At 29.4% G+C, this 10,174-nt stretch overlaps 1 protein-coding gene across 1 annotated transcript in view; it reads right to left on the reverse strand.

Moving 5' to 3' along the window:
* Positions 1-1,680: 1,680 nt before the first annotated feature.
* LOC106691392 (FERRY endosomal RAB5 effector complex subunit 3) overlaps positions 1,681-10,174 on the reverse strand; it is a 40,755-nt gene continuing 32,261 nt past the window's right edge. Inside the window, exons 8-12 of the mRNA XM_067053241.1 lie at positions 8,664-8,818; positions 8,425-8,542; positions 5,760-5,878; positions 4,512-4,637; positions 1,681-2,126 (exon numbers count right to left, since the gene is read on the reverse strand). Of these exons, the coding sequence (XP_066909342.1) occupies positions 2,025-2,126; positions 4,512-4,637; positions 5,760-5,878; positions 8,425-8,542; positions 8,664-8,818 (620 nt within the window). The 3' untranslated portion in view covers positions 1,681-2,024. The remainder of the gene's footprint in view (positions 2,127-4,511; positions 4,638-5,759; positions 5,879-8,424; positions 8,543-8,663; positions 8,819-10,174) is intronic.

Genomic DNA, 10,174 nt, shown 5'->3' on the forward strand with positions numbered 1-10,174 from the left:
GAAGGGAGTTATTATTTCCAATTTAAACAGTAAAATTAAGGCCTGGATGATAAGAATTAAAGGCGGATAAGATGTCAGGGATTTTATCAGGATTTAAGACAAGGTCATCTACATATTTTTTAATAAGAATAATGTCAACTGGAAAGAGTGGGATAATGAAATCAAGCAAATCATTTAGGACAACGTTGGAAAGATCGGGAGCTAGAGAATTTCCCATAGCCAGCCCTCAAATTCGGTTAAAGAACTGACCCTGGAAGGTAAGGTAACCAGATTTACAACAGAGTTAAGGGAAGTGAGGGGTGCAATGGATGTCCAGTTGGCTTCGACAATAATAAGGGCTTTGTCTATTGGAATGTTGGTGAATAAACTCTCTACATCAAAAGAAACAAGTATATAATGGTCAGGGATACTGAAGGATAATAAAGGATCATGGAGGTGAAAGGAATTATGAATATCATAGGAATTATTGTGACTGAAGGTTTGTAAAGAGGGAAGTAAGAATTGGTTGAGTTTAACAGAGGGAGAATTGATATTGGAAGTGATCGGGCGGAGTGGGGTATCAGGCTTATGAATTTTAGGAAGTCCATAAAAACGTGGGGCAACAGAATTATAGGAAATAAGATTTCTGTACGTGGGGTAGTTGATCTGTTGGGAATGTAAAAGGTCCCTGAGGTGTTGGTTGAATTTGGTCTGTAGTGAAGGAGTGGGGTCCCAGGGTCTGGGTGCATATGTAGATCGGTCAGATAAAAGTGAGCCATTTTGTCATTGTAGTCTGCACGATCCATGATGACAGTCATGTTGCCTTTACCTGCTCTAGTGATAATGATTTCGTGATATTTAAAAAAAAACGGGTGAAAGAAATGTCTTTAAAGAATTGAGGAGAATAATTATAAGTATAATATTATACTACAACTAAATTATATATACTATACTAAATTATAAGAATGATAATAGTAAATTATTTAATTACCATTATTGATTGGTAAAATATTCCATCTTTCCCAAATCCTTTTTAATGTTTCAAAGCATTTATTCTACACGTAATTTTGTTTGAAGTAAATATCTTATTAGCTCCACTGAAAGTCATTTTTTTAATATTCAGAGTTTATTTCATCTATTACGATGTTTTAATCTTCCATTGAAAATTCACATTGATCTAAATCAGTTTTTATTAGCACTGATAATATTTTTCTTGTCTTTACTGCTTGTATAGGTTTTGTCTGCCTAACGAATTGAACCAAGAGCATTAGTTTGTTCTTTTGAGAGTATCTTATGTATCCAGACAGCTTAATTGATAATATTACAGATTAATCATTAGCTAATAATTAAAAAATAAAAATAATTGAGATCCATCATCCAATCAACCACTTCAAGGAAACAAATGAAAATATAGATAATCTGTTGAGGAGGCTTCAATAAATTAACCAGTTATGGTAGCTGATGTAATCAAAATATGAGAGCAGTTTGTCAGTACTTTGTAAAATGAAACAGCAGTCTCTCATACACTGTACAGGGCACTTTTTCTACAAATGAAAGCTCTAAAATTTTCTTTAAGTTTCAAAAAAAAAATCCAAATGAATTGGGAAGTGGGATAAAAAAAAGGTTTACCTGAACATGATAAATAATTTATTTTTATTTCAGTAATATAATATCACAAAGGATATAAATCTATGATTTTTAAAGGTTAATACTAACGTAATAGTATAACAAACAGAAATTCTTATAAATCATAAAGAAATGACAGTATAATAACAAATAACAGAATAATCAGCAACAAAAAATAATTCATAAATATCATAGTATCACAAGCTTAAAATAAATTAATCTTACATATTATTTCTTAAGTTTTTATACATCAGTGGCAATTATATTTACACGAGAAATATTTAAAATTACATTGAAACTAGTCAAGAATTACAAATTAAATTTAATGAGAAATTATGAAACAGTAAAAAATATAAAGTAATCTTGGAACAGATTTCAATAAATAAACCTTATCACCAATGATTTTAACATACATTTATTTATTTATTATTTGAATTGGCTTGAAGAATTAGCGGATTTGATAATCGAAATATACAAGGTAACATATTGGCCAGCGAATTAAATATTTCTTCATTAAGCCCCTGGAAAAAAAATTAATACACATAAGGAATGTTTAATTTGAAATATTAATATAATTCATGGTTTATAACTAAAGAAACAAAGAAAAAATGTTTGCAATTGACTTCAGGTCAAGTTGGATAAAAACTATTGTCAATTACTACCAATAGTTGCAAAACTACCTACTGCTACTAGTGTACTACTTATCTTGGTCCATTGCTAAACTACCTAATTTATAAAATGAACATTTTTCCTTTTTGAGTTTATCCCTCGATTGTCTCACCAAGTAGCATATTATTGTGCCAATACATAATTTCACTATTTGCCAAGGGCATTCAAAGGCCCTCCAAAACAAGGAATCCATGTGCACTTATAGATGAAGTGAGAACCAGAGGAATAAAGAACTACTGACATAGTCTCAATAATATTCCAACAATCATGAGACAAAACTGATTTGTTAGTAATTTATAGTAAATGTGAGTTCTTCAAACAAGGGAAATTTTGGAAAACTTCTTATGTCCAGGCTCAAATACTAGATTTTATGGCCAGTAAAACAATTTTCCATTTACCCACATCTTGGTTACATTTTTCAGAAGAAAAAAATTATAATACATTACAAACTATACATTAAATTTATATGTGTATATACTTATATGTATAGTTTGTAATGTATTGTAATTTTTTTTCTTCTGATATATGTAACCAAGATGTGGCTAAATGAAAAATTGTTTATGTATATGTTTATCTTCAAGATGAGAGTAGATATAAGAAAATTTATTGTGAGATCTGAAAGCAAGTAGGGGGTTGGGTATAGAAGAAAGTAAGTATTTATAGATGTTATCAGAAACACCCCCGACCATCTTCTCCTCATAAAGGTACTTTAGAGAAAGCCATTTTGAAAATACGGCACTAAGCACTGTTAGACTATTTAAATGAGGATAAAATATAGCTGATATTTAAGGTCATTTAACAGTACATTAAAATAAAAAGTTGAATCAAAATTGTGAGAGCCATTTTAAAAAAAAATATAAAACCAACGATACAGGAAGCAGATAAAATAACTGGCACTAAACTTAACTAAGATAGTAGGTAAGGTGATGGGGAGTACCAATGGAGTTAGCATTGGAGAGGGAGTAAGTGATTTCCAGTTCTCATCATGAACTGGATTTGCAAGCACAATGCTTTCATTATTGAAATATTTATAAAAAAAAAAAAAAGTGACCAATACTGTAACTGTTAAAAGCTTTTCAAATATTATCATGTGAAAAGCATTGATATTAGTGTTACAAGTATCAGAGAGGAAGTATTAATATCGCCTAAGTATTGAATGGAAAGAATCAATATTAGTATTAAAAATATCAGTCAAAAAGTATCGATACACCATTATATCAGAAATATTGAAATGTCATGAACTGGTACTGAACAAGATTCTGAAGAAAGGAATGTAAGAGAGGTTTGGAATCAATGAGAATAGATTTATTTTTATTTTTATTTAGCAGCACTTTTGTTTCTCGGGCCTCAGAGATAAATTTTATTAATATAATCCTGTTGTTAATGAGATATCTCAAATGAGATCAGCAGGATGGAAGGAAAGATAAATTTGAAGATCATCAGCATAAAAATAGTATGAGAGTGATGGTTAGCATTGGGTAAATAATTAATGTAAATGGAAAAAAGGGTTGGTGATAGCGAGCTTATTTTTTTTTCTCTTTCATACAAAAAGTTTAAGTATGTATTTTAAAAGCAAGAGTATCCAAATCAAGACAAAATGAAGCTTAATTTACCTTTAATCTCAGAAGGTCAAGAGGTGACAAAAATATGGGTTGGCTTAAAACTATGACATACCAACCATCATACTTAGTTTGGCCTATAAGCATTCTCTACAACTCAAAACTTGAAACAAAGGGAGAAAGGTTTATGAATCAGTTCTCTTATTTAGGGCTGCTTTCATTGTTGGTGTTTAGAGGACGAAAACACCTGAACTACTGACAACAAGGACTAATGACAACATCCATCACCTCTAAGGCCTAAGTTCCTTTAATGCAACTTCCACACTTAATCATTTTTTTCTATTCTTTTTTAATGATTTTTTCCAAGAAGTTCCTTGACAGATATGAGTTATTATATTTCAGAAGAAATTCTGAGTGGAATCAAACCAATTTAATTTAAGAATCACGTAATGGAGGCTTATAAATTTAATGGTATAAAAGTCAGCGTTTAATACAATTTAGAATCCTATTATACAACTAAATACAAAAGATGAAATATTTTTAGGTCATGAGTGAAATATGCTAATATTAGATATTGTGCACAGAAGTTTTAAAAAAATTCAATCGATTGTACAAAACTTATCTGGTGATAAGCTCAAAACAAATTATTATAATTATAATCAAAAATGTTCCACATACCTTAGGTACCAGCAGCTGTAAATTTTTCAATTCTGAACCACCCCAAGTAGCCATTTCTATCATAAATCCTTTTATACATTTGTATATCAATTCAGCTCTTCTTGTATACCATGCTGGGTTCATATCCTATGAATAGATAAAACTTAAAATATACAAATAATACTGGTGGGGATTATTAGCATAAATGCAGAAACAGAATAGTGATATTTCTTAAATAAAAGAATAATATAAATATTTCTTCATATTATAATAATGTTTGCTTCCTAGCTTGTGTTATATAAGCTGTAATAATTCTAAATACGGCATTTAAACAATTAAAGTTTCGAAGGATAGAGACTTTTTGTATGTTTATTTTTTATCAGATTTATTTAGGCATAAATTACCTAAGCTGAGATACCTTGTAAGTATGGAAAATTTTAATATATAAAATATATATAATTTTTGCAGTAAAAAATAATTATATAGGTAAGTATCCTACAAACTGATGTTTGAGATGAAATGTCTCTAGAATGATTTTTTTTTTTATATTATAAAAACCTAATAGCTACTTTTTTTTTACTTACAATGTATCACAGCTTAACTGAAGATGTTTTGGTTAATGAAAGTGCCCACCAGCTTTTGAATTTTAAAAGATCTACTTCTTTCGTGTATAATAATTAAACATTTAAAAAGCCATCAGTTTCTATCATCACTGACACTCTATTGTGGTTTTTGTAAAACAAAATGATCATTTTTTAAAAATCATGATTAAATAGTTTTAGTTTTTTGGGGATTGTCATAGGTTAATAAGAGTTTTTTCCCTTGTTTTTAGGTATAATACACAAAATTTCATCATAAGTTTTTGTTTTGTTTAACAAAAGAAAGCTCCAGTTAATAGAAACATTTCTCAATTTTTAAAAAGATTACTTGGCCAGTTAGAGATTTATTAATTTTTAAAAGTTATCTTTTTGTTTATTTGATAAGGCTAATTAACAAATGTAATTTCGTCAAAGTAATGTAAATGACGTATCTTTAAAGTAAAAGGTGTTTTTACTGGGTTTTTTTTTTTTTGTTTTGGTTTTTTTCATCTAGCAATCAAATTACTAAATATTTCTCTCCCTCATAGTAAGTAGTGGAATATATCACAAACAACGTGGGTGTTTATCCTGATTTGTGTGTATCAATTTCTACAGACCCTTAATCAGAGAAAAGCAACCAGAATTTAAATTAACAATTAGATCAGTTTAATTGCAATGATCAGCTACTTACATTATTTATTTCATGAGTTAAAAGAACAGGCAATGTCAAGGTGGTGACATCATATGAACAAGCAGATTTCATTATATTGCGTAAACCAAGTATTACAGGATGCCGTGATGTTATGTCATCTGTAAAAGTTAAATATTATTACTGAAATAAAATATATTCCTATGTAATTGAACTAACTCATACTAAAAAGATAAGCTCTAAATAATAGAATTTTACTATTGGACCACATCCACTATTGTATAGCTATCCAAGATAACCCTAAAGTGAAAACTAGGAAGGAAATATAAGAGCTTCCGTTAGGTAAGAGAAAAAAAAAAAAACTGCTAAGAATGTATTTTTTTTCTAATTTGAAAAAAGAAACCTCGTAACAACGCTTCGGGTCTTCTGATGTACCAACACTCTGTAACCTTCCTTATGAAACCCTTAACTGCAATTTATTATGGAGATATTTCACATCACATTTGATAGAAGTAGGAAAGATGGACATAGGAAAGAGTGACAATAAAGAGTTGTAACCATGCAAAATATAATAGACAAAGCACAATTTCAGTGTATAATGTACTTCAAAGAAAAGAGGGAATCGTGCTCTTAAAATTTCTTCAGCAGAAAAACAAGGAAACAGCAGCTACATGTAAGCTGCAATGATGGGATAGTTTAATTTTAATAAAATCCTAATTTTGATGGAAAACTACAGTTTGTGTTCACAGCTCAAAAAAACATTATGTAACCCAATAAAAAATAATTATACTAGAACTTTCTACTTCAAGCCCTTTTTGATTTCCATTTAAATGAACTATTATTGAGCAAAAACCACACAAAAAAATGATAACATGAATTATAGGTAATTTTCTCTTTTTTTTATTTTAATATTGAATTATATTTTGCATAAAATACTTGTTTTACAATTTATAAGTTCAAAAAATATTGCAGCTTGTAGTGGTTTTTTTTATGATTTGCTGAAAAATGTTTCGATTGCCGATGTCAGATTTGTGTTTAGCAGGATACAAGATATAGCGGTAGCTAACCGTCAATAGCTAAATTAGTTCCAATTTTTTATAGGAACTAATTCTTTAACACTATTAGTGGTTTCCAAACTGGTTTGGGGGGTTCTAAAATGAAAAAAAAAATCGATTTTAAGATCGCACATTTGAGTATCGATTTATTTGATTTTTTCGGATTTCATTGATTTTATAATCACGTGCTTGCGTATACATTCCCTATGTATGTTATCGGGGGTGCTGAAAATGAAAATAAAATCGATTTTATGAGCACATGCTTACGTATCGATTTACTTTAACTTTTCGGATTTCTAACATATTTGGGTCCCTTATGTTTTCAGGGGTCCTGAGAATGAAAGAATAAACTATATTACGATAACACATTTGCTTATCGATTTATCTTGACTTTTTGAATTTAAAGCATAATGGAGTCTCTATACATGTTTTGGGGGGTGCTAAAAATGAAAATAAAACCGATTTTGTAATCGTGCGCTTTTGAATCGATTTATTTTAACTTTTCGGATTTTTAACATACGTATGTAGCTTTATATTTTTTCGATGTGTACAAAATGAAAAAAACTATAGCAACTTTCAAAACGTATATGGGGACCACAATATTTCAGAAATCTTAAAGGTTAAATCGAAACGCAAGTACGCGATTATAAAATTGATTTCTTTTTCATTTTTAGCATCCCTGTTAACATATTAAGGACCCCAATATGCTAGAAATCCGAAAAGTTAAAATAAATCAATACACGAGCATGCGATCACAAAATTGGTTTTATTTTCATTTTCAGCACACCCAAGAACATAAACAGGGACCCCAATATGCTTGAAATCCAAAAAGTTAAAATAAATTGATTTACAAGTGCGAGATCACAGATTCGATTTTATTTTTATTTTCAGCACCCCTGAAAACTTATGTAAGTAACCCAATAGGTTAAAAATCTGAATATTTAAAATAAATCGATAAGCAAGTGCGTTATCGTAATATAGTTTATTTTTTCATTCTCAGCACCTCTGAAATTAATCAATTGAACTGAGAAAACATAAATATGACCATATATAAGAAAAGTTAAAATGAATCTTGCACTTGGATTTTTGTATTATAATATTATTTTTCAGTTGAAACTAAAGATAGAACTAACTAAATATCAGTTTTAGCTATGGCCTAATGTTTCATAATTAAATGTTAGTTGCTGATTTCAGATCATAGCTAATTTAGTTCCAAGAGTTAGCTATGAGCAATCAGCTAATCCAGTTAGTTTTTGGTTTCCAATGCAACTATAGCTAATTTAGCTTTAGATTTTAGTTGTTAATTACAGCTAACTTTTGCCCAACTCTGATTGTGGGTAATTGTCTCCTCTATATTTCAATTATCTGTTGCATGAAATGCTTACTAATAAATTCAAGCTAAAGAAACAAGGAGACATACAAGACAACTAATGAATGTATACATTACTGCAAAAATTGCAGGTGATATAGAACCGTTCATTCAGAATAATCATACTTTATTAACTTTGTTATACAAATTCAAGTTAAACAAAAATTCACAGAACTTTATTATTGCAATTAAAATATTTTTTAAAAGTAATTTAAAATAAAAGCATGACAATCTCTAAGAGGTGCATTATGTTAAGAGTAAACAAATTTCCAAGACATGATACCTGATTTAACTGTATCATCTACTACTATATGATAAACCACATGAACTTCAGATAAATTAGAGTGCTTGGTAATAAAAACGTCTCCTGTTTGCAAGTATCGTGTACTGCTTTTCCTCAACTGAAAAAATATATAATAAATTTTTAAAAAATGGTCAGATAAATTAATAATGCAAGGCAAGTAAATTTTTAAAAAGAGTAAAACTAGCTAAGAAGAAAATTTAAATAATTATGAAAACTACCTGTTGTTCCATTGAAGTAAGAATATTTGAATCCAAAACTTTGTTACACCTTCTCCATTCTATTCCTGCTTTCACTGATTCACGAATACTTTCAATCTGCTCCTCAGCACTGTTAAAATGCAATTCAGTTGATGTTTCACATTCTCTAATGAAATCTGAAAATAAAACTATGTTCTAAGAAAATAGAATTAAAATCTCATATTACATACCACAGCAATTGACTCTAAAATAAATTATGACTTAAAATTTTATAGGAGACTGGTCTTTGGCCTCGGCTGGGTTTGAAAAGAATTTGACACTGAATTAATCTTATTTAGGACTTCTAACTGAAGGTAAGACGCCACTAGTGGTGGTAGAAGGTTGCAGGGAGATTTTAAGTTGTAAGTGGTTGAAATTTTGATTAGTATGTATTAAGGTGTAATCTATCACAAGGTTTTTTTTTTTAATTAGCTGTGTACTATTTCATTGGCTTACTTTTCTCTACTTAAATTGTAAGTACTGTTTTTCTGATACATTTATTTTATAAAATTAATTATTTGATTTATTACTAAATATTTTTAGTCTATAAATCTTTTTCAGTCTATAAAAACTAATTGTATAGCATGAATTTAAATCAATTAAAGCATAATTTGAGCATAATCCACCAATCCCCTAACAATTGGTGGATTTATTAGTTCACTTGGCTTAATGTCTTCTATACGATCTATACCAAAAAGCGTGAAACTTAGAATAGCGAACCTGTCACACCAGCCAGTGATATGATAGGCTGTTTCGTCCTCTAAGGCGCAGAATCTGTACATAAGGGATCCTGTTAACTTGATGTTGTATATGAGTTAATTCAGTTTATGGTATCATGAGTATCCTGTAACATTCCTAAGCATAACCTGGTCCATTTGCAATAAAGATTTGCTGCTGTCTGCACAGGGCCTAATATTTTTTTTTTCTAGAGAAATACTTTATTCATCTATGCTGCCCAAATACATCAGGTTGCTACATACACAGCACACTTATCAATCCGTAATCGGACATATATAAATTACATATAATTACATGGTATAATAAAATAATAAAAAACAGTTTTTTTTTTCCTACAGTTTCCTTTTATAATCAATTTCAGTTTATACGCCAAATACAAATATTTCAACTCATTCCTCTTTTTTTCTTTCCCTTTTCTGTTCCTTCAATTTCACCATTTCACAATTTTTAATTCACCTGATCAACAAATTCACTCTCCCGAATTCACTCTTCTAGATCCTCTCCAGTGACCCGCTAAACAAATTCACTAATAGACGGCAATGTGAGATCAGACCATTAATAATAGTCATAGCAGTAGATCAGCTTACCAAAAACAAACAAACAAATACATTCTACGAGAACAAGACTAACACATAGATTCAAAGGAAAATATAATAAAAAGCCGGTTACAAGAAACACTTGAATAGATAAATAAGTTTAAAAAAAAAAAAAAAAATAGTACTAATAAAATAAAATAAAATAATTTAATGGATAAA

This window comes from Halyomorpha halys, unplaced genomic scaffold, assembly GCF_000696795.3.
Source record: "Halyomorpha halys isolate HHAL.00 unplaced genomic scaffold, Hhal_1.1 Scaffold2314.1, whole genome shotgun sequence".
Classification (NCBI taxonomy): Eukaryota; Metazoa; Arthropoda; class Insecta; order Hemiptera; family Pentatomidae; genus Halyomorpha; species Halyomorpha halys.